Source organism: Ovis aries, chromosome 17, assembly GCF_016772045.2.
Source record: "Ovis aries strain OAR_USU_Benz2616 breed Rambouillet chromosome 17, ARS-UI_Ramb_v3.0, whole genome shotgun sequence".
Lineage (NCBI taxonomy): Eukaryota > Metazoa > Chordata > Mammalia > Artiodactyla > Bovidae > Ovis > Ovis aries.
The window spans coordinates 55,952,837-55,978,495 of record NC_056070.1 but is presented as its reverse complement, the minus strand read 5'-3'; the positions used below and the strand labels follow the sequence as shown (position 1 = coordinate 55,978,495).

Sequence of the window (25,659 nt, the reverse complement as noted above, 5' to 3'; positions counted from 1 at the left end):
GTGTCATTACAGAGCACTGAGTAGAGGTCCCTGTGCTGCACAATAGGCCCTACTGTCTGTTTTATATGTAGCAGTGTGTATATGTCAATCTCACTCTTCTAGTTTATCCGCCCCCCACCAGTAACCATAAGTTTGTTTTCTGTTAATACATCTGTAACTCGATTTCTGTGTTGTAGATAAGTTCATTTGTGCCCAAAATAGACTTAAATTACATCATTCCAGGCTCTTAGATTACTCATTTAAAACAATGTTAAAAACTTACATTTTGCTTATTTTGACAGTTAGAATTGCTTTACAAATAAGAACAACACTATTATCTTATTATTAGTGAAAGTGAAGTTGCTCAGTTGTGCCCAACTCTTTGCGACCCCATGGACTGTAGCCTGTCAGGCTCCTCCATCCATGGGATTTTCCAGGCGAGAGTGCTGGAGTGGATTGCCATTTCCTTCTCCAGGGGATCTTCCTGACCCAGGAGTCGAACCCGGGTCTCCCACATTGCAGGCAGACACTTTACCATCTGAGCCACCAGGAAGATCTATTTTATTATTTATCATTTTATTTTTAGATAGTTGATATAAGTAAACTATTTTAGAATCAGGAAAAAAATGTAGCCCAAATAAAAATGATTATTTATCTACAATTCAAGCAGTCTAAGATAACATTCCTTTTAACAGTATGTTATATTTACTTCCATGGGCTTCACCAGTGGCTCAGATGGTGAAGAGTCATTCTGCTAATGCAAGAGACCCAGGTTCCATCCCTGGGTCAGAAGATCCCCCGGAGAAAGGAATGGCAACCCACTCCAGTATTCTTACCTGGAGGATTCCCATGGACAGAGGAGCCTGGTGGGCTACAGCCCATGGGGTCACGAAGAGTCGGACACGACTGAGCGACCAATACTGACTACCTGCTTATACCTTGCCATGTGTCAATATTTTAAATCATAATTTATATCAGTTTATATATATTTTTAGGAATTTCTATAGATTTTTATGAATGCAGACCTTAAAATTCTCTATGATCTAAGCTCTTAAACGCTTTGTATTTGTAACATTCATTTTTCCCTTGAAATTATACTTCCTTCCACATCAGTTGAGTATGCATCTCAGCAACGTTAAATAGTAGCACCCAATTCAGATCATCATACACCATTGTCTGGCTCGACCACAATTTATTCAACCAGTGCCTGTTGCTGGACATTTAGATGTTTTTCACTATTACTCACACTGCTGTGGTAGACATCCTCGTGGATAAATCATTTTTTATCCTTGCTGCATAATTTTCTTGGCTAGAAGCAGATTTGCTGGAGCAAAAGAACATGTAGTTTTAAGACTTGTCATTACATATGGTGAAATTGCCCTCTAGAAAGGTTGTAGAGATGGCAGTTCTTGGATGCTCTGTGAACTTCTCATTGTGCTCACATCGAATTGTGTTTATAAATATCCCGACAGCCAGTTCTCCCTCATTCAATGCCCGTTATTACCAGTGGCTTATTTCACTTGTAATTAAACAGTTGTCGCAATAAAAATGGTCTCCTAAGAATCCACGAAAATACTGTAATTTCAGCACTTGTGGAGCGCATCTTCTCCTGTTAAAGCCTTGTGTCAAGCCAAGGACACAGTTGGGTTTTGCGGCTGTAAATTATTTCAGCACCAATCCCAGTCTATATAAACTCAGTCTTTTACAGTAGTGCGAATTCCTGGTGCACGGGCAACTGTCATTAGGTGAGATTTCAGGGAAAATCCTTGAAGTTTGGACAGTTATCATAGTTCCTTCATGAAGGGGGTGAAACCTGGGATGTTTAGGAGAGTAAAGGGCACACAACTGACACCAGGAAGCATTGCAGTCATAGATTTTCAGATTATGGCAAGGAAATCTGAATGTGTTCATTTTGTCTTTGTTCATAAGTGTGTTCTAATCACAACATCTGTGATGAACGTTGCTTTGGTTCTGAAAGAAGGAATTAATTGGGTGCTCAACAAAAGGGAGGAGGATTAGAAAAAGGCAACCCTGATTTCAAATGTTTGATCTTGAAATAGGGCCAATATCATTGCTTTCACTGAAAAAACTGCACCAGAATAGGGATCATCTGGTCTTACTTTTCTAGAGGAGAAAGAGAACTGGTTGAAATAATTATTGATCTGTTGCTGCCCTGACACATCTAAGGGAGGAAGCTGTTTCAGAAATATTGTGGTTGTGAGGGAAAGAAAAGCCAAGTCAACTGGCTGAAAAGTAGTAAAGGAAATGTTCGTGAAAAGGTCAGGTTCTGGTGAAGGTTGATCAGTTCAACAAGGTACCATGGAACAGGTTTTTCTTTGACTCTCCTGTCTGTTCTTCCCCGCATCTTCAGCTGGAGGGTGGCTCCCTCATGGGCACAGAATGGCTGCCAACAACCCCCACAGGTATCTGCTTCTCTGTCCACAGTCTCTGAGGAAATAGAACTTCTCTGCCTGTGGTTCCTTAGACTTAAGAATCATGTTTCTTAGAAACTTGTAACTCTTTAGTCCAAACTGGGTCACATGAGCATCCCTCAGCCAGCCTGTGATGTGAGGTGGGCTCTGTGCTGTCTGGCTTCAGTTAGGACCACCCCTGTTGCTGATACCATGAGTTTTTTCCGAGGCACAAGTGCTCCATGGGAGAGGGGCAGGAAGTCTTAGCAGGCAAACCCATATCAAGAGGAGAGAAGGGATACCAGGAGTGTGAAAAAAGCCAATGTCCATTATTTAGAAGTTTTAAGAAGAACTCCTGGAAATTCTTACAGGCCTCCTTGGAAATCTACCTCTCCCCCCTCTTCATCATCCCTCAAGATGGAAACTGATAGATTTGCCATCAATTTTCAGCCAACGGATAGAAACACCATTGTGTATTGGTATAAGCTTGATATATTACCTGTAAGTTATTGCTAATGATAGCTAGAGAGATAAAGTTTATAAATGACTTCATTGTTTCATGTCTGCTGCTGCTGCTAAGTCACTTCAGTCATGTCAGACTCTGTGCGACATGATGGCTCACCCACCAGGCTCCCCCATCCCTGGGATTCTCCAGGCAAGAACACTGGAGTGGGTTGCCACTTCCTTCTCCAATGCATGAAAGTGAAAAGTGAAAGTGAAGTCACTCAGTGTCTGACTCTTAGCGACCCCATGGACTGCAGCCTACCAGGCTCCTCCATCCATGGGATTTTCCAGGCAAGAGTACTGGGGTGGGGTGCCATTGCCTTCTCCAGTTTCATGTCTAGCAGAACTTATTCAAGGCTGTCTCAGATACTTTTTTGTATCCTCTATGCTTAATTTGGGCAGGTGGTGCCAGTGGTAAAGAATCTTCCTGCCAATGCAGGAGACACAAGAGACGTGGGTTCAGTCCCTTTTAACAGTAAGTTATATTTACTTCCATGGGCTTCCCTGGTGGCTCAGATGGTGAAGAGTCATTCTGCCAATGCAAGAGACCCAGGTTCCATCCCTGGGTCAGAAGATCCCCTGGAGAAGGAAATGGCTACCCACTCCAGTATTCTTGCCTGGAAAATTGGATGAACAGAGGAGTCTGGCAGGCTACAGTCCACGGGGTCTCAAAGAGTCAGACACTACTGAGCACGCACGCATGCTATATTTAGTGAATAAGAAGGAGTACCCTGGGGACTTGCAGTAGACTCTCCACCTCTAATCTGAGCTGCCTGGCACAGGACGCATACTAGGTGACCCAGGAAACAAGTGGTTCAGAATGAGGCAAGCCAGTGACAGTCCCTTCCCTCTACTCCAGACCCCTCTCTCCATCGCCTCCATCCCACCAGAAATGTCATTCAATTTTGCTTTGTTTTTTCAGCACTAGATTAACAGTTTATTTTCCTTATAGTCTAGATGTGCATGGGGCCAACAATTCACTTTATATATTTTTTAATATAAATTTATTTTAATTGGAGGTTAATTACTTTACAATATTGTATTGGTTTTGCCATACATCAACATGAATCCACCACAGGTACACACATGTTCCCCATCCTGAACACCCCCCCCCTCCCCGTACCATCCCTCTGGGTCGTCCCAGTGAAAAATATTTTATTTACCATGTTGTATTAGTTTCTGCTGTACAGCAAAGTGAATCAGTTACACAATATGCCTATATCTACTCTTTTATAGATTCCTTGTCCATATAGGTCATAACAGGGTATTGAGTAGAGTTTCCTGTACTACACAGTAGGTCCTTACTAGCTATCTATTTTATGCATAGCTGTGTGTATATGTCAGTCCTATCCTCCAAATCTAACCTCCAATCTTAACCTCCTCCATCCTATGATAACCATAAATTCGTTTGCTAAATCTGTGATGCTGTTTCTGTTTTGTGAATAACTTCATTTGTACCATTTTTTTAGATTCCATATGTAATCAATAGTGTATGATATCTGTCTTTCTCTGACTTACTTCTCTCAGTATGACAATCTCTGGGACCGTCCAAATTCATTCAGTTTTGATATGGATCCATTCCCTGCCTTCTTCATTCCACTCAAAAGGCCCAGAGCAGCAGATACCACAGCCCAGTTTTATTTTTGGAGACAGTGGGTGATGATGGCTGCTGAGAAAGCACCATGCCTCCTCGCACGTGTCCACATTACTATGATTTCTGTTAATGAGTAGCTGACCCGTCCTCACTTTGCCTTCAGAAACCACTCTCAGTACAGTTCCACCCATCCACCATGGTCAAATTTCACTAGCTGTTCCTTTTTTCTTTAAATCTTTTCTCTTTGTTTATTATATAACTGATTAACATTTACTGCAGAGCAATGGGGAAATCACATAAGCTAAGAGAAAGTAATAAAATCTGCCATAATCCCACCCCAGAGAGAATTGCCACATGACAAGGGAGTTTTTTTTTAAATATCTTTTGATATGTGTACATCCAAACAGATCATTTTTCCAAAAACAAAGAATCATGCAATACCTATTACTTTGTAATGACTCTTTCTCAGAGAACTCCTCAGAGCATCTCTACACTTTAAATTGTTATACTGTCATTACATTTAATTGCTGCATAGCATTCTGTCCTTACAAGGCACCATGATTGCTGAACCTGTCTTCTGTTGTGAAGTTGTGATTTCCACGAGTTTGCTGTCACAGGCAGCATCCTAGCAGTTTTGTGGATGAACCTCTGTACGCGTGCAAGGATAGTCCCACAGGATGCCTGACAGCAGAAGAATCGTTAGACCCAAGGGCATGCCCGCTTATACAGCATTTAGTATGCACTGATGAATTGCCCTTCAGAAAAGGCATTACAATGTATTCTCCCACCAGTTTCTTCTGAAAGCATCCATTTTCTCATAATTTCTTGGCATTTCCTTTAATTAAAAAACCTAATATTATGGGAATTAATTTTAAGACAAGAGAATCAAGTTAATAGTCTTGTTATTGTTCACCAAATTGGTGGCTGAGAAAAGTGACTTTTATATTAAAATATAGTTAATTGAACTCTCTTCTTTATATTGACCCAGTATCCACCTTTGAGTAATAAATCTGTCTTGTGAGGTTTCACCCGTGGCTAAGAAAGGCAAATGAATAGCAAAAAGGGAAAGAAAAACCCATAAACAATTACTTGGATAAGTCACTCATAAAATCCTGCTAGGGGAGCAGTGGGAAGGGTACATTTGCATCTTTATATTGACAAAATTCAGCTGTCTAAATCCACTACCTCTGCCACCTACAACAATGATTATCAATATTCAACTTTTTGTCTGAGTATAATGCTCATAATAGAAGCTACTGTTTTTCCAAAGCTTGCTGCGAGTCAGAAAGTTAGCAACTGATTTGATCATCACAACAAGGTAGGAAATGGTCCCCCATTCTTCTGCTGAAGAAACTAGGGCCCAGAGAGGATAAGTAATTTTTCCAAGGTCACACAGGCAGTCACCAGACAGACTGAGGATCAGAGCTCAGATTCGTCCATCTCCAAAGCTCTTGCTGTTTCCCGCACACCCCGGGATCTCTCTTTGGTGGAGACAAGGATGCTGTGACCCCCAAGGGCCCCTCCAACCTGATGAGATGTCTCATGTGAGCACACGGGCCTCCTGCAGCCCAGCTCTGCTGCTAGCAGTTGTACTAATGCTTTTCCTCTCACTTCTTGACTTCCCGTAGGTCCCAGAAAAGCCAATGAGAAGCATCAGGTATATGGAGAAGGAGATAATAAACCTCAAGAAAGACCTTAAACGAAGCCGGTGAGTGAGCCCTGCACTGAACAACCCACAGACAAGCTGATAGGGACGAGCCCATAGGCTTCGGGATGATGTGTGTGGGACTTTGCCCAGTCTCAGTGCCCATCAGCCTGAGCCATAAGCCAGAGATTGGCAGGAGGGCAGCCCTCTGAGGACTGGGGACAGAGCCATTTCTTGGCTGGACTTTGCAGGGAGTACCAGTGTGACCTGCACCAGAGTCCCCTCCCCATTCTTTCTCAGGCCAGTCCCGTGCCTCTAATTCCCTCTGCTTTCCTTCCTGGGGCTGAATCCAACTCAAGAGAGTCTTCATGTGCTCCAGAAAACTCTTCCCTTTTTACAGCACAGCCACAGCACGGTAGCCAAGAGTCAGACGGACTTGGTCTCAAATATGGGCCCAGCTACCTGCCAGCTGGTGACACTGGAGGAGCTACTTAACCTCCCTGAGTCTCTGTTTCCTTAACTGTAGAGTGAATGTAATAATACGGGGCTGTTAGAAAGGCACGGTGAAATAATACACTGAAATGCCAGAGCCTTGTATACAGTGTCACTCATAGCTTTTTCCACCCACCAATTCCTTCCTGCACGGTAGCAAGAGCAAACTGAGATCTGGGACCATATTTTATTCATTGCTGTGGGGTGAGGTGGAATTTCCCTCTCCTCACCCCTTAACTCCTTCCTGGGACCTGTAACGTTCCAAGGTGGGGTTGTACATAGGGATTTTGGCAGAGCAACTCAAGGCAGGGTAAGAAATGGAGATTCTTTTAACAGAAAACACACAGACATGCTCAGCAGGGGGTGCTACAGGCAGTGTGGGGGGTTGGCGGTCTGCTTTTCTTGCACGTCTCCTGCTCTGAGCCAGACCCCGGTAAGAATCACAGGGACACGTTTCCTTCCTCACTGCTGTGGTCAGGGAGTCCTTCCTTCGCTGCCCACCCAAGTCTCTACTCTGTAACAGCACAGCTTTGACTGAATGGGAGACTCAACCCAAGAAGAGGCAGGAAGCTATGGGCTTTAGAAACTGGGGAGAAGGAAGGGAGGAAGGGAGGCATCAAGACAGGGCCCCAGAGAACAATTCCCCACCAATCACCGGAGGGGTGGCTGTATCAGCTCTGCTAGGGTCTCTGGATACCCACTGTCCAGCAGAAATATAATGTGATCTGTTCATGTAAATTAAAAATTTTCAGTAGCCCACATTGAAAAAAAAATAAAAAGTGGACGAAAAAACAGGTGAAAGTCATTCTTATAGTATATTTAGCCAAATATATCCAAAATATTATCATTCAACATGTAATCAATATAAAAAGGTATTTTTAAAAAGGTGTTAATGAGAAATTTATATTCTCTTTTGAACATGTGATGAAAACAGGTGAATGATGAAAATCCACAGTGTACAGTTACACTTAGAACATATATTAACTTAGACCCACCACATTTCAAGTGATCAGTAGTTATTATGGACTGAATTGTGTCCGCTCAAAATCTGTATGTTGAAACCCCAACCCTCTACATAATTGCATCTGGAGAGAGGGCCCTTGAAAAAGTCAGTTAAGTCTCTCATGTCTAACTCTTGGTGACCCCATGGACTGCAGCACCCCAGGCTTTCCTATCCATCACCAACTTCCGGAGCTTGCTCAAACTCATGTCCATCAGGTCGGTGATGCCATCCAACCCTCTCATCCTCTGTTGTCCCCATCTCTTCCTGCCTTCAGTCTTTCCCAGCATCACGGTCTTTTCCAGTGAGTCAGTTCCTCGCATCAGGTGGCCAAAGTATTGGAGTTTCAGCTTCAGCATCAGTCCTTCCAATGAATATTCAGTACTGATTTCCATTAGGATCGACTGGTTTGATCTCCTTGCAGTCCAAAGGGACTCTCAAGAGTCTTCTCCAACACCACAGTTCAAAAGCATCAATTCTTTGGTGCTCAGCTTTCTTTATAGTCTAGCTCTAACATCCTCTCACATACATGACTACTGGAAAAACCATAGCCTTGACTAGACGGACCTTAGTCGGCAAAGTAATGTCTCTGCTTTTAAATATGCTGTCTAGATTGGTCATAGCTTTTCTTCCAAGGACCAAGCGTCTTTTAATTTCATGGCTGCAGTCACCATCTGCAGTGATTTTGGAGCCCCCCAAAATAAAGTCTGTCACTGTTTCCACTGTTTCCCCATCTGTTTGCCATGAAGTGATGGGACCGAATGCCATGATCTTAGTTTCTGAATGTTGAGTTTTAAACCAACTTTTTCACTGTCCTCTTTCACTTTCATCAAGAAGCTCTTTAGTTCTTCACTTTCTGCCATAAGGGTGGCGTCATCTGCATATCTGAGGTTATTGATATTTCTCCTGGCAATCTTGATTCCAGCTTGTGCTTCATCCTACCAGCATTTCACATGATGTACTCTGCATATAAGTTAAATAAACACGGTGATAATACACAGCCTTGACAGACTCCTTTCCCAGTTAGGAACCAGTCTGTTGTTCCATATACAGTTCTAATTGTTGCTTCTTGACCTGCATACAGGTTTCTCAGGAAACACGTAAAATGGTCTGGTATTCCCATCTCTTAAAGAATTTACCACAAGTTTGTTGTGATCCACACAGTCGAAGGCTTTGGCTTAGTCAATAAAGCAGAAGTAGATGTTTTTCTTGAACTCTCTTGCTTTTTTGATGATCCAGTGGATGTTGGCAATTTGATCTTAAACGAAGCCTGTGAGCGAGCCCTACACCAAACGACCCACAGACAAGCTGATAGGGCCGATCTGATAGGCTTCGGGGTGATGCGTGTGGGTCTTTGCCCAGTCTCAGTGCCCCTCAGCCTTAACCATAAGCTGGAGATTGGCAGGAGGGCAGCCCTGGGAGGACTGGGGACAGGCCCATTTCTTGGCTGGACTTTGCAGGGAGTACCTGCATCAGAGTGACCACCCCCCCCCCTCATTCTTGCTCAGGCCAGATCCTTTGCCTTTTCTAAATCCAGCTTGAACATTTGGAAGTGCACAGTTCATATACTGTTGAAGCCTGGATTGGAGGATTTTGAGCATACTTTGATAGCATGTGAGATGAGTGCAATTGTGCAGTAGTTTGAACATTCTTCGGCATTGCCTTTATTTGGGATTGGAATGAAAACTGACCTTTTCCAGTCCTGTGGCCACTGCTGAGTTTTCCAAAGTTGCTGGCATATTGAGTGCAGCATTTTCACAGCATCATCTTTTATGATTTGAAATAGCTCAACTGGAATTCCATCACCTCCACTAGCTTTGTTTGTAGTGATGCTTCCTAAGGCTCACTTGACTTTGCATCCCAGAATGTCTGGCTCTAGGTGAGTGATCACACATTGTGGTTATCTGGGTCATGAAGCTCTTTTTTGTATGGTTCTTCTGTGTATTCTTGCTACCTCTTCTTAATATCTTCTGCTTCTGTTAGGTCCATGCCATTTCTGTCCTTTAGTGTACCCATCTTAGCATGAAATATTCCCTTGGTGTATCTAATTTTCTTGAAGAGATCTCTAGTCTTTCCCATTCTATTGAAAATGTAATTAAAGTCAAATGAGGTCAGAAAGGTGGGGCCCTAGTCCAATAGGATTGTTGTCCTCATGCCAGGAACATGCACACACAGAGAAAAGGCCAGGCAAGGCCTTAGCTAGTAGGTGTCTTCTGAACTGTAGGAGGTGCACCTTGATCATGGACTTCTGGCCTCCAGAACTAAGAGAAAATAAACATCTGTTGTTTAGACCATGTGTTCTGTTCTGACAGCCCCATCAGACTCATGTAATTGTCACTGTTGTAATTACCCTGCAGAGAATGTCCCAACGCAAGGGGGATGATGGCGCGCAGTCTGAGTTTGAAGCAGAGCCAGGCTCAGAGATGGCCTGTGTACTTTCCTTCAGAATCAAGGGATGAGATCCACAGGGACCCCTCTGTTAGTTGTGGACACATTGCCCTGTACAGTGTGTGAACCCAGGTTAGAGGGCTTTGAGTTCCCCCGTGGCTCAGCAGTAAAAAACCTGCCCTGCAGGAGATGTGGGAGATGAGGATTTAATCCCTGGGTCAGGAAGATCCCCTGGAGGAGGAAATGGCAACCCATTCCAGTATTGTTTCCAGGACAAATCCCACGGGCTGCCATCCAGAGGGTCACAGAAAATCGGACACATCTGAGTGAGTGAGCGTAGAAGGCTTTAGAGGTTGATGGTTTGGGAACCCAGGAGCCCCAGGAACACATGAGAGGTAGAGTTAAGAGGCCAGGAGTTACCTGTGTGGGGACATCCAGGCAGGCGGCAAAGAAAGAGGGCTGTGCACAACCGAAGGCGCACCTCCCAGCGGGGATTTGTCCTCTGCTCTGCAGTCATGCCTGGAGGATGTTCCAGGCGTCAGAGGAAATGTTCCAGGCTTCAGAGGAAATGGTACAGCAGGGAAACTGGATCAGAGGTGAGATTCAAAATACGGGACCATCACGTATGTCATGGCAGTAATCGATTGGAATAGACACTGGTCATACAGAACCATTATGACTGTGTCAGTTCTCACCAGCTGAATGTTAGCAGCCTTGAGGTAGATGATTCTAACTCAACATGCAAAGACACACCAGAGTCTCTGGAGCCTGGAAATGAGAGTTCCACAGTAATCTGTACTGTAGACTAAAGGCTGATAACTGTGCCTTGATCCATGAAAGTTCCAGATACCAGGACTCGACCCAGTCCAAGGAGGGCAACAAGCAGCAGTGAGTCAGCCTATAACCACAACTGACTTGCTAAATTTCCAGGAAATCTGCAAGCCAGTTATTAAGCACAGCTACTGTTAAGAATTAAATTATATAAACTTACATTGTGGGTTGTAAGTTTCTAAATCATATAAACTTAAATATTGGGTTGGCCAATAAGTTCATCTGGGTTTGTCCACAAGATATAACAGGAAAACCCCAAACGAACGTTTTTGGCCAACCCAGTACATGATGTTAAAACAAACGTGATAAATACTCGTAACTCATCACTCCTTAATGATTTCATATCTTTTTACTGCTGGCTGTGCTCTTGCGATTACTTCTGTTTACAGTATCTGTGTGGTAGACATTCCTGTAAAGAGGGGGGTCCACATTCACTGACTTCATATCAGTAGCTCAGCATCAGCCACAGTGGGAATACTTGTGCACAGAAATCATCAGAAGCTACAAATCAGGCTCATTGTCCCTCCAGAGAGGACCAGCACCCTCTGCGGACATGCCCCCAGATAACCAAGGTAGAGCTTGCCTCTAAGCCTGTAGAGCAGAGGGGTGACGGAAAGGTGATAAAGACAGCAGCTTTTCTGCCATCCTTGGTTTGGCAGGCTGAGTCTGTCCTTTTTGCCAGACGCATCTACCATGGCTAGAATTTAACATCCTCATCAGACAGGCTTTAACATCCTTAGCCAAGTGCTGGATGTGAAGGACAGTGTGGAAAGAGCCAGACAGAAAAGCCACAAGGCAAGAAAACAAGAAACGACAGTAAAACCTTCCACCTGGCCATGCTCCTGGATCCCACTGACATTTAAGGAGCCAGAGATCCCCCTTCAGAAGCAAACACCTTGTTTTCCAGGGGAAATCACCCCTCTAAGATGCACACCCCTTGGCCTCATCACACAGTATTAAATGAGGTGGATGATTAGCGGAGAAGATAATGTCTTTTCCACTTACTGTTTTTAATATCTGTTTCACCTCCTGTTAGAATCCAGCCCACCTTGTGTCAAACACCTTCACTGTCTCTGCGATTTTTATTTAATACTTCAGCCCTCTTATAATTCAATTGCACCATCCCTGGTTTCATGGCCAATTTAACATGATGCTAAAAAGAATAAAAATCTAACTGCTTTCCTCCTCGCCTGTTCCACCAGATGTTCAGTGGCACTAAGCAGCCACCGTACGCTCGCTTGCAGTTTCTCTTCCCTAGCAGAAGCTGACACCCAGGGCTTCTGTGTGTGCCCAGTTCTAGGTCGACTCTTGAAGGCAATGGCGTGTCTTCCTCCAAAGCTGCTGATGCTTTTTATTGCACATGTTTTAAGGGAAACAGACATCTCTGCAACTAAAACAACAGACACGTCGAAACTGAAGCTATGATTTACCCACACAAAGTTTAGTTAGGTACCAGCAATTGCAAATAAGCAGTGACGAGTTAGCCCTCTCCCCCAGCAGATCCCAGCAGGGTACAAGCTATGCAGGTGCTTCCAAGGTCTGAGGCTTTGCTTTCCAGCTGCATTTTGGGAGACAGCTGAAGCAGGGCAATGAGAAATGACAAAGGTGGGATTTGGGCACAGGAAGAAGCTTTATCTTTTAAAGTTAGACACTTCTTCTTGGTCCCTCCTTAGTTTTCTGTGATCATTCATTTTCTTCAACAAATATTTATTGAGTACCAGGAATCACCAGGTATACACCAGGCATCATTGTGTATACCGGAGACAGGGCAGTGAAATAGACAAAATTCCTGTCCTCAGTGAATAACAAACAATGATGTGTGTTGAGCAAAAAGACAAACAAGTTAGCGAGTAAATGTACAGGACTGGGGTGGGGACATTGACCATATCCTGTGAAGAATATAAAAGAAGGTGATGTACAGGCATACTCATTTTACCACGCTTCACAGGTACTGCATTTTTATAAATTCAAAATTTGTGGCAACCCCACAAGTCTGTTATAGGCTCCATTTTTCCAATAGTATTTGCTCACTCTGTGTCTCTGTGTCACATTTTGGCAATACTCCCAGTATTTCAGACTTTCCCATTCTTACAATATCTGCGATGGTGATCTGTGATCAGTGATCTGTGATGTGACTGTTGCAAAAACATTAAAATTCACTGAATTTTCAGATGAGAGTCTTCTCTAGCACTGAAGTATTCTTTAATTAAGCTATGTACATTTTTTAAGATATAATGCTAGTGCATGCTTAGACTACAGTACAGTGTGCATGCTAAGTTGCTTCAGTCGTGTCCAACTCTTTGCGATCCTATGGACTGTAGCCCGCGAGGCTCCTCTGTCCATGGGGATTCTCCAGGCAAGAATACTGGAGTGGGTAGCCATTTCCTCCTCCAGGGGATCTTCCCAACCCAACTCTTACGTTTCCTGCATTGGCAGGCAGATTCTTCACCAGTACAGTATAAACGTAGCTTCTATATGCACTGGGAAACCAAAAAAAAAAAAAAAGTGTGACTTGCTTTATTGCAGTACTCGCTTTATTACAATGGCCTGCAACCCAACTCACAGTATCCCCGATGTCTGCCTGTACGCTGCAGCGGGGCTGATGGGGAACAAGTGCTGCTTTAGTGAGAGGGGTCAGAGGAAACAGTTTTGTAAAGGGGGCCATAGGCTGACATCTGAATGGTGCCACTTGAATGGAGTATTTTATGGGACAAAAAGTGAATGGGACCAAAGCCAGAACAAACAAACCAACAGTATTGGAGAAGCAGAAAGAAAACCAGCATGACGAGCAGATGAGGGAGATGGGCGCAAGCTGGAGCCTACAGGGCCTTCAGCCACACAGACCATGGGGAAAGGCTTGGGGTTTAGTCTAAGTCCAGTGAGAACCCTCTGGAGGGTTCTGAACAAGAGAAGAATATCATCTGATTTTTAACAGGAACATTTTCTCATCAGCTGCGTAGAGGTCAGTGGGAAGGCTATGGTAAGAGATGTCGATGGGTTGGATCACACAGATAGCAGTGCCTTGGAGGGAAGTGGGTAGATTCGGGATTTTATTTTTTCTATTTTGGAGGCACAGGACTGGATCAGATGTGGGAAATGAGGAAGAAGGTGCAATCTCTTCCTCCCTCACTGGGATGTAAGATGTGTCCTAACCTAGAATATATCATGTCCACCGTCATGGTTCCTGAGTGTTTACTGATGGGATATTAATTCTGTTGTCCATCCCTGGAACTTAGCAGTTAAAACTAAAGGGGAAGACCCATATGTTCATTTAGGGGAAGTGAGTGAAGGAGACAGCTTATCTATAAATCTGTGGGATAAATCAGTTGATGAGATGGCAAGTCAATTGCTGTCTCCTTCGGGCCAGTCTCTCTCTTCCAATGCCTTCAAACTGGAGTGTTCACTTTGCCTTTTTAGGGAATGGCCTGTGATTGGGAAGAGAAGGTATTAATGTTGTCCTGAACATAATCAGTCTGTCCTGCAAATCCCCAGGGTCTAGCTCAGTTCTTAGCATAGAGAAGTCCCACAATAAATATTTGCTCAAGTTTATATTGGCATCATGTCTTAAAAATCTTCCCTGAGGCAAGCAGGAAAGTTCCTTTTGCTCCATTTCTCAGATGAGAAAACTAAGACTCAGAGAAGCTCAGAGATGTTCTTGCAGTCATTGTGACAGTTAGCTATCACCACATAACAAATCGCCTCAAAAAACCGATAACTTTAAAATAATCGCATTTTTATTAATGACTGTGAGTCTGTCATTCAATTGGGAGATTCTCTGGTCTCCGCTGGGCTCTCTTGAGCATCTGTCATCAGCTAAGGGTTGTGTAGGTGACTTTGCTGATCTTGGCTGGGCTCACTTCTAGGCTTGGAGGACAAATACCATAGGTGGGTCTAGGATGACCTTGGCCCTAACAGCACAGTGTCCCATTCCCAAGTGGGTCAGCTGGGTGAGAATAGGATTCTGAGGGAGAATGAAAGTGTGTGAGGCCTCTGAAGCTTTAAGCTAGGCAAAACATCACTTTGTGGCCAAAGCAAGTCTCATATCCAGCTCAAATTAAAGGTGCGGGAATAGATTCTGCTTCTTGATGGGAAGAACTGTCAAGTTTCCTTGCACAAGGGCAGAGATTTCAGGTCATTTTTTTAGTCGACCACAGTCAGGTAGCCAGTTCCGAGCTGGCCCTTGACTCATGAGCTAGTTTCCCCAAAATTAATTTGTACAAATCAGAGTCTCCCTCTTGGGAGTGTAAAGTGGAAACCACATCAAGAATCAAGCAGGTGACAGTGGGGGAAGAAGCTACAGGTTAGGAGGAAGGGAGGCCAGGGAGGCCATGGAGAGCTGTGGGGAGCCAGGCCATGGGGGGCAATGACTGTGTGTGTGAGCAGATGCTGTGAAGAGAGGAAGGGTGGAGGACCCGAGCAGGAAGTGAGGGGAGAAGACGGCAGCAGAGGAGAAGAGGGTCACGTCCAGGCTCAACCTGAAGACTTTCAGATCCTGCTCCAAGGACCCTGAAACTCTCTTTCTGGAGAAAATCTCCAGTGCCTATCTATGAGTTCCCCATCTTGGATTCCCACAAGATTTTTCAAATCCTTTATCACCCAATATATACTCTTACATAAACCCCTCTTGAGTGGAACAGCTTGGCAATCAAGGACCCTGATGACTGAAATGGCTTCTTAGTCTATAAAGACAGATAAATCCAGAGGGAACGTGACACTTTTATCATCCCACCCTGTTTCTGAGCTGCCTTATGAGTTAATGGTGTTTAATAAGGGAAATTCACTTTGAGTTATGGTTTGTGTCTAAGCTGGTAGGTGAACTTCTCTTTCTGAAACAAAAAGAGATGAAACTAATAATTTAACTAGAAGTTAAATCTAGATGGGTGGCACAGATACTCCCCCACCACCACTTCTTTCTCTTGTGCCCAAGATAGACATCATTAATGGATCCCAGTACTCTTTCCACCTGAGCCCAGACTTGGTCTTGAAAGTCCTCTCAGACCAGAACTGCAGATAGCCACCACCATTGATTAGAGTTGTTACATAGAATGTAATTTATTTGTCATCTCTAAATTAGAAGACTCAGAAGGAAACACTGGTATCTGTAACAACGATTAATCCAAACTGAGGGATGGAGAGTAAGAGAGCAGCAGGAGAGCAAACCTTACCCAAATCCCTTCATAAATGAGGCTGATTTAATCAGTGAGTTTAAATATGTTGAAAAACTGTAGTTGACCTCTGACATTCACTGACGGTTCTCAATAGCTTTTGCATCCCATCAGTCAAAACCCAGGATCTCCACATATACAGCCTGTAGCCCAGAACGTCTTCACTTAGAAATTCAAGCCTGATTCTTCCCACTGCCTTTTCCTCAGGCTTGAGACTTGCCTCAAAGCCCTAGAATTGTTCAAGATCATGGATTTATATGCTGGTCGATACCTTGGAATGCAGACAAGGTTAAGGCTTCTGAATTGTACCTTATGAATCATTCAGAGAAGACCTCAGTCCCCTCTACATTACATCATCCCCCCCCCCCACACACCCATACCCTGCAGCCAGTGGGCGGGCATTAATGAGTCCCCAGCATGTTCCATAAAGGAAAGTACTTGGCCCTGTGTCCTTAGCCCAGAACTGATCAACATAGCTGCACACCCAGAACTGATCAACACAGCTGCATACCCAAAGGATAGGTCACTGCTGCGGGCTGGAGGAACCAGGCTCAAGTTAATTGCATTTTTATCATCTTGAATGTGACCCAGAGGCCCTGCCCATTTCCACTGGCATCTTGGTGTATCTTTGACATCTCTAGTTAACTGCAGTTCCAGGGCAAGTTTTCCTCTCTGTTTTTCTTGCACCACTCTCCACTGAGGGTGGGTATCTTTGTTTAATTTCTTTCGTTATGGCTAAGGCTGCCTCAGAGGATCCCACCTTAAAAAAGAACTTACATGTTTTCAAATTTAAGCATCAAAATATCTTGAACCTTGAACCTTTGTTACAAAACGGTTTGCACAGAAAACTCTGTTTTATGAAATCCTTCCCCAGATGCCAGGCAGTGTTCTCAGGCTGATAGCCAGGCTTGAGGGTCAAGGTGGGGGAAGCGAGGTGGTTCAGACAGTACAGTTGAAAGTGTGCTGACTTTGGAGTCAGCTGTGGATTCAAATCCTGATTCCACCAGTTACTACCTGGGTGGCCATGCACGAATCAGTTCACTTCTGTGGAACTGGTTTCTTTATCTGTGGGCTGGGATGCCCACAAGACATCTGCTGCACATGGTGGTTGAGATTTGTGGAGCCAGATACAGGTGAGGAACAGAGGAACAGCTTGAGAAAAGGCAGTCGTCATCTTTGAGCTGGTTGTCATTAGAGCGTCTGCTCTAATGTTATTCTAGGGTTATAACTGCTCTAGAGTTATTCAAGAGCAGCAACAAAGCTTTGCAGACAAAAAAACCCCGTCCTCCCCCTCATCAGCCAAGTGACCTCAGCCTGGTCATTTTACTTCTCCAAACCTCAGTTTTTCATCTGTAGTATGGAATCAGTGCCTTCTTTCAGGGACATTTTGGTGAGGACCAGGGGACTCACAGTTCCTCCCACCTGTCTTGAGCTAGAAGACCTCAGGCTTCTCCCATTTTCTAGACCTCAGTGGTCCTAGACCATGCAAACACATGCTCCCCACCATTGTAGGGGAAGCCGGCATAGTACAGACAATATGTGCTTCTCTCTTGTGGGCAAAAAAAAAGATTTAACTCAGTCTTGTGCTACCCTGTAAAACTTTAAGGTAAATAGGTCCTAAAAGGTGAATTTATCCTGTTGATTAAATGTGTATGTGTGGCTTTGTGAGAGAAGAGACAAAAGAAAGAAAAAGAGACAGTCTGTGATCTAAAATAAAGATCTCACTCTATATTTCGCTCCCCCAGAGTTCAAGTCAAAGATTAGTGGGTGACACTATGTCCTTCACCACTAAAACGGGGTCTTTGGGCCACCAGTGACACTCATCACCTCTCTCATCACCGTACCTAGAGCCTCCTCACTTTCGCCCAGCACTTTGGCTGGTCTGGGCTGTTGCCCTGGTCATCGTGCCTTTCTCAGACCATGGCTGCTGCTCTTGTCCGTGGCTGGCCAGAATCGGTCAGGGGAATGCACAAGTGCCCCGGTGGCTTTGTGGTTGTTTAGTCACTGAGTCGTGTCTGACTCTTGGTGACCCCATGGATTTTAGCACATCAGGCTCCTCTGTCCTCCACTATATCCCAGAGTTTGCTCAAATTCATGTCCATTGAGTCACTGATGCCATCCAACCATCTCATCTGCTATTGACCCCTTCTCCTCCTGCCCTCAATCTTTCCCAGCATCAGGGTCTTTTCCAATGAGTCAGCTCTTGGCATCAGGTGGCCAAAGTATTGGAGCTTGAGCTTCAGTATCTGTCCTTCCAGTGAATACTCAAGGTTGATTTCCTTTAAGATTGACTGGTTTGATCTCTTTGCAGTCCAAGGGACTCTCAAGAGTCTTCTCCAGCATGACAATTTGAAAGCATCAATTCTTCTGAACTCAGCCTTCCTTAAAGTTTCCACTTTGGTCCAGCCAATTCATTCTTTCTGGAGCTATTTGTAATTGCCCTCTGCTCTTACCCAGTAGCATATTGGACACCTTCTGACCTGAGGGGCTCATCTTCCAGTGTCTTATCTTTTTGCCTCTTCATACTCTCCATGGGGTTCTCCAGGCAAGAATATTAGAGTGGTTTTCCATTTCCTTCCCCAGTGGACCACATTTTGTCAGAGCTCTTCACTATGACCCTTCCATCTTGGGTGGCCCTGCATGCCCCGGCTCATAGCTTCATTGAGTTATGCAAGCCCCTTTGCCATGACAAGGCTGCCATCCATGAAGGAGTCTCAGTGGCTACCTGGGGCCAAGCATGGTAACAATATACAGCCTTGACATAATCCTTTCCCAGCTTGGAATCAGTCTATTGTTCCATGTCCAGTTCTAACTGTTGCTTCTTGACCTGCATATAGGTTTCTCAGGAGGCAGGTCAGGTGGTCTGGTATTCCCATCTCTCTAAGAATTTTCCACAGTTGGTTGTGATCCACACTGTCAAAGGCTTTAGTGTAGTCAGTGAGGCAGAAGAAGTTTTTTCTGGAATTCTCTTGCTTTTTCGATGATTCAACAGATGTTGGCAACTTGATCTCCGGTTCCTCTGATTTTCTAAATCCAGCTTGAACATCTGGAAGTTCTCAGTTCTCTGGGCTTCCCAGGTGGCTCAGTGATAAAGAATTCACCGGCAGTGCAGGAGATCTGGCTTTGATCCCTGGGTCAGGAAGATCCCCTGGAGAAAGGAAATGGTAGTCCACTCCAGGAGAGGAGCCTGGCGGCCACAGTCCATGGAGTCGCATGAGAGTTGGACACAGCTTAGCAACTAAACAGTGCTGTTCTCCATAGTGGCTGCACCAGTTTACATTCCCCCCACAGTGGAGGAGGGTTTCCTTTTCAACACGCCATCTCCAGCATTTATAATTTATAGACTTTTGATGGTGGCCATTCTGGCCAGTGTGAGGCAATACCTCATCCTGGGTTTGATTTGCATTTCTTTAATATTAATAATTAGTGACGTTGAGTGTTTTCTTGTGTGCCTGTTAACCACCTGGACGTCTTTTTGGAGACATGTCTATTTGGGGCTTCTTCCCATCTTTGATTGGGTTATTTGCCCTTTAGATGTTGAGTTGCATAAGCTGTTGGTATATTTTGGAGATTAACCTCTTGTCAGTGGCACTGTCTGCAGGTATTTTCTCCCATTTTGTAAATTGTCCTTTTGTTGATGGTTTTCTTGGCTGTGCAGAAGTTTATAAGTTTGATTGGATCCCATTTGTTTGTTTTTGCCTTTATTTATTTTGCCTCGGGAGACTGACCCAAAATATCATTGTAGAGTCTACTTCTGAGGACCACTGCTGCACCTAACTTCTGTAGGTCAGTTTCCCAGGGACAGACTCAAGATGGAGATTTGCATGCAGGTTCTTCATTGAGAGGTGCTCTTGGGAGCAACACCTGAAGCAAGTAAGGGCAGCAGGATGGGCAGAGAAGAAGCTGAGCCAAGAAGCAGTCATACACCAGCTTCAAATCAGCCCACAGGGAGCTCTGAAGCTGGGAGGGTCATTCTGAGATATCCCAACTTTTGAGGCAAGAGGACCAGACCTTTGTACTCTTACGGGAGCCGGTCACTGAATGCAGGCTTCCTCCAAGGAGGGATATACCATTTATGGAAGCAACTCCTTTTATTTGAGGGCAATTCCTGGGAAAGAACTCAGCTATGAGCCCCCAGCACCTAGAGAAATGGGGGCCTCCATCTAGAAGGAGGATTCTGGTGGCACACACTGGCAACTCCTAGCATATGTGTCTAGAAATAGAAGCTTGAATAACAAGGAGAAAGAGGTTATAAAAAAACAACCAAGCCGACAATGCAATGTTTTATCCTCAGGCACAACCATGCTAAATTAACATCACACAGAAGGGGTGGTCACTGGAAGTCAGCTTGGGAATTGATCATCTAGTCTAAGGCCTTCTTGTGCCAGATGAGGAACCCACAGGCCAGAGAGAACTGCTTTGTCCAAGGTCGCAGGGTGTGTTAGTTGCAGCGCTGGCACTCACATCCACTCTGGGGCCTTTGTTCCACATCCCACTTTTGCTTAATGTGTGTAATTTCACTGTTTTGTTTAGTTATTTGAATAATGGCCATTTCCCCTGACAACAGGGGCGGTATCTCTTTCTGCTCACTAATTTATTGCCAGTGTCCAGCACAGAGTCTGAAATGTACTTGGTGATTAGAAGTATTTTTGTTGAATGCATATTTCAGAATTCCTGAATTCTGTGTCTAATTCATTTTTTGTATTTTTTTGTAAAGGCATCAGGCTGAGGGGAGGTGGGGAGACTGAAGGTGACTAAGATACACCCCTGAAAAGATCAGGTGGCCAGGCTGAGCCATGAGGGAACCCAGCTCAGAGTAACAGGCACAGACAGGCTGTCGTGTGAGACCGTGCAGGCTCTGAGCCAGACAGCTTGGGTTTAAATCTCAGTTCTGTGGCTTACAAGCCACGCAGTGATCAGCAGTCTTCCTAGTGTCTCTATTTCCCCAGAGCAGAGATTGCAAAAGTACTTTCTTCCTCTCTCAGGGATCTTGTGAGAACTAAATGAGTTAATACAGGTAAAGCACTTAGAGCAGTACCTGACATGTAGTAAATGCTTGATAAATGGTGGCTGCCTGTGTTCCATCCTTCATGTTCCCTGTGTGAGTGTAGCTGGTGTACAGTACGGCCATGGTCTCATGGATTTCTCCCTGCTCCCAGGCACATGGCTACAGGCAGAGCCCCAACATAAGATCCAGCCTGTCATACCTGATCCCAGGCACTGAACCTCAAAGGTCCATGTTTAAGGGACCACAGGACAAACCTGATGTGGAGAGGAGGGAGACATCAGGACAGATAGTTTGTAAGTGGAGGCTGTGCAAATGCAGCTGTTAGTGCTGGATTTCCATATTAATTTGAAATCTCTCCCTATTGGGATTGTTCAACAAGCCATTATTCTAATGGATGTAACCACAGGCTGTACAATAAAGCTCTAATCCACCACTTAGCGTAAATGCTGCCTGCATTAAGCCCTGTAATTTTTTTGAACTTTTTATTGAAATATAACATAATACAGGAAAGCACACAAATCATTAAGCCTACAGCTCAATAAAATTTCACAAAATGAACACACCCATGGAACCCACACCCACATCAAGAAAAGGCGCATTACCGGTCCCCACCCCACAAGAAAACCTTCTCATCCCCCTTGCAGTCACTGCCCTACCCCAAAGAAAATCACTCTCCTGACTGCTTAGACTTACGTTAGTGTCTCCTGTCTGGAACACTGCGTAAGTGAAATTGTACAGTTGGCACTATTATCATGTTTTTTTCTACTCAACATTATTTCTGAGATTTATTCTCATTGCCTTACAGAGTCGGGGGTTGTAATCTTCCAGTTTCTGGGCAGTTTCCATCATGTGACACAGCGTACCATTCTGATATTGATGGGCATTTGGGTTGTTTCCACTCTGGGGCTGTTATGAAGAGAGCTGCTACGGACGTTCTTATGCATGTTTTTTGCTAAACATCTGTATGCATTTCTGCTGGGAACATACCTAAGGGTGGACTTGCACAGGCTCAGCTGTGGTTGATACTGCTAAACAGTTTCCTGAGCCCTGTATTTTAAAGAACTTTTAAAAATACACAAACAAGATGATTTAGAAAAACTGGAAAATATGGAGAAGTATTAATAGTATAAATGAGTCATTGAACCACATTCAATTATATCACCTAGGAATCATCTCTATTTGTAATTTGGTATGTCAACTTTTATCAATATTTTTATATGTACATGTGTATTTTTTTATCAAGAATAATAGAACCATTCGGCATATTCCACTTGGTAAACTGATTTTTTTATTTAGCAATAGATTGTGAACATCTTCCATGTCAATAATTGTACATCCACAATTTCATTTTTTTTAACTTTTTAGTATGAAAATTTTAAAATATCTGTATTTGAACCATACAGATTTGAACAAAAATATTATAATGAACTTCTATGCATGCATCACTCAGATCAATGATTATCAACTTGCAGTCAGTCTTATTCCATTTACACATCATCCTCCCCTATTATTTTGAAGCATTTATAATTTTATCTGTAAAAATTTAAACAACTGTCTAGGGAAGGACTCTCTTTAAAACCATAACCACAGTAATATTATCACATCTAAAACAAATAGCAATCTCTTTCCTATCAAATATTCACTCAAGTACAACCATCTGGATGGTTGTAGAATCATTTCACTCTAAGAATATAGCTAATGACTTATCTGTACTCTAAGAATGTGGCTAACCATCTCCTGCCATTGTGCTTGTTGGTTGTTCTCCTTTGATTTATTCTCCTCTTATATAAACAATGCTTAGAGGGACATCTTCAGAGTTACATCATTACATACTCTAGTTCCGTAAGATGAATTCCTAGGACATGCACCTTTTAGATTCTTTACCCTTAACTGAAGTCCTCTAGATTCGCCCTGGGCTGCTGAAAAGTAGCTAGCTCATAAATGCTTGGAACAAATGAGCTTTTCTCATAAGAAATGAGAGCAGAACAAAAAAGAAAAACAGGGTGTGAGAGATTGACGATGCCTCAGTCGTGATTTTTGCCCTTTTCACCTTAGGATAGTCATTGTAAGCAAATGAGCAGTTTATGGAAAGGGAAATTAAAACATAAAGTATTCATGATATAACCACCCACTAAATCTACTGTCCAGCTGAGCGCTAGGCAGACCCAACGGGCATCTATGAGACCATTTCTCTTCCTCAGAGTTCTTCTCATAAAATTCTTGCCCTCCTCAGCACTCCCTTTAATAAGCCCCTTCATAAAGTGGTTGTTCTGATGGTTTTCACTCACATGAGCCTGTTGCCCAAGACTGTAATCCATTCACCTTTTTCAGTGCAAGGGAAAACTTCCATTTGTCCTGAACACACTACCTCTAGCTTTTGACCACATCTTTGTCTGGATCATCTCTGTAATATCAGTTGACATTTTGCAGTCATGATTTCACTTGAAAGTAAAATAAAGTTATATTAAAAAGTCAGAAGCCTCACAAGTTCACCAAGCTTATCTCTGAGCATCTTGCAGCCCCCTGTGAGAAAAGTGACACTGTCATTTGTCCAACCCACGACCCACAGGCGTACAAAGCAATAATAATCAAATAGGCAGTTCAAGCCCTGTTATTCCAAAATCAGTGCTTGTAAATATATTTCAACAGGTATTAATTTCCTCAGGGCTCTGCTCCAAAAGTGCATAAGAATCATTTTTGAAACCAGGTTCCCAGCCACATACCCCACCTTTGATGTAACGTATTGATAGGCAATAGAATACTGGAGTGGGTTGCCATTTCCTTCTCCAGGGGATCTTCCCCACCCAGGGATCAGAACCTGGGTTTCCTGCATTTCAGCTGCACTCTTTACTGTCTGAGCCACCAGGGAAGCCCAGAATATATCATGGCTTTTGGACCCAGCTTGAATCCTGGCTCCACCACTGACAAACTGTTTGAATATGGATAAACTACCTAATCTTTCCGAATCTCATTGCCCTCATCTGTAAAATGAGAATAATAATAAAACCTGGTTGTGATAGTTAAATGTGTTAAGATGCATATATCTAGCACTTGGGATTGCATGTGTTAAACATACAACTAACACAGTCAGTCAGTACTCCTGATGGCTGGTGTTTATACATCACGCTGACTGCTTGACCATGCCACTGGGATTCTGTCCACTCTTCTGACCAAGCATTTTCTCTTTCCTATCTTGACTGTAAGGAAAGTCAAATGCTGGAGAGCATACAATGAAGAAGCTTAGAGCGCCATAGTTTGTTCTGTGCCTTGAGAGACAAAGAGCTAGATACTTTCCAGACATTGTTTTTAAGGTAAAATTAGTACAAAGAAAGCATTTAGAATATGAGCAGCTATTTCATCAAGACCATCTCTTTTATAACTTAAAGAGGTTACAAATTTAAGGCACACTTCCTTTATTTTTCCAGTTAGCCGTATGAACCATCACATGAATTTTTCTAGTGTCTGCCTCTGGGAGCTTCACCCCGCACCCAACCCCCACCCCTCCTCCCCCCCACCACCCCGGCCACCCGCACCTTGAATTGTCTAATAAATAACTTTCTTGGTTACCTTCCAAACCTCAGAGGTGGAGGGAGAAAGTTGATGCTGTGTCCTCCACCACCATTGCTGCTCACAGCCACAAGGTGTCGGTGTCGAGAACAGGTCCTCCATGATCTTACAGGCCATACTGGCCGTTCTTCCTGACATCTCACTAATGCACACCATTATAGCTCTCAAATCCCATCGGGTTTGATTAGAAGCCTTCCCCCAGACAATCAGGCTACTTGCCTATGAGAGTTTATCTTTAGGGGTTCCAGGATGCCCTTTCCCCACTCAGTCCGAGGGAAGCTGCCCTGCCCTAGTGTCTAACCACAGAGCTTTTTGGGCTTTTTCTCATCGAGAAACTTGTAGAGAGAGCAGTTTTGCATTGTTTTTTTCTATTGAGGAACCCAGGTACATTACTTAAATCATTCTGAGAGACAGATGGTGATATGGAGTGAGACATTTTTCCAAAATCAAACCCCCCAGAGCCAAACCTTGCCATCCCCCCTGCGGTTAGAAGGCTTCCTTATAAACTTACTTGCCTGGACTTTATCTTCCCCAAATTTTCCATGAAAATGAGAACAAAGTCAGCAAGAATGCTTGCAGAAGCACTTTTCTTCCCTGAGCTTCAGGAGAAAAAAAAAAAAAAAAAGGCAGGACAGTCAAACAGCCTGAGAAGTGCCAAGAATGATGTTTCAGCAAGTTGTCTTATATCTGAGGCAGATAGAGTTTGGGGGCTCAGGAAATCGTATGTGTTTTGATGCTGCTCTGGCAGGCCCATAGGCACCATTTACAGAAAACACACAGCCTGGCCCTTCAGCACATGTATGTGTTTAGCTTTAGGAGTCATTCTGGGTCAGATTAACACCAGACAAGAGTTTCTGGGCAGAATGTGGGTGCAGAGTTAAAGAAAGAAATTAAAATATCTCCTTGCAAGATAATCTTTAAATCAGAAGAGCTTACTCAGTAACCTGTTGTTGTTCAGTCACTAGATCATGTCCAACTCTGCGACCCCATAAACTGCAGCACGCCAGGTTTCCCTGTCCTTCACTATCTCCCAGAGTTTGCTCAAACTCATGTCCATTGAGTCAGTGATACCATC

The 25,659-nt window shown here is 43.8% G+C and overlaps 1 protein-coding gene across 4 annotated transcripts in view; it reads left to right on the top strand.

Moving 5' to 3' along the window:
• Positions 1–25,659, top strand: part of CCDC60 (coiled-coil domain containing 60) — a 163,795-nt gene that overhangs the window by 70,237 nt on the left and 67,899 nt on the right. For all 4 annotated transcript variants that reach the window (XM_004017586.6, XM_060401230.1, XM_042234641.2 and 1 more), the window contains exon 2: positions 6,117–6,196. In XM_004017586.6, coding sequence (XP_004017635.3) covers positions 6,117–6,196 — 80 coding nt within the window. The remainder of the gene's footprint in view (positions 1–6,116; positions 6,197–25,659) is intronic.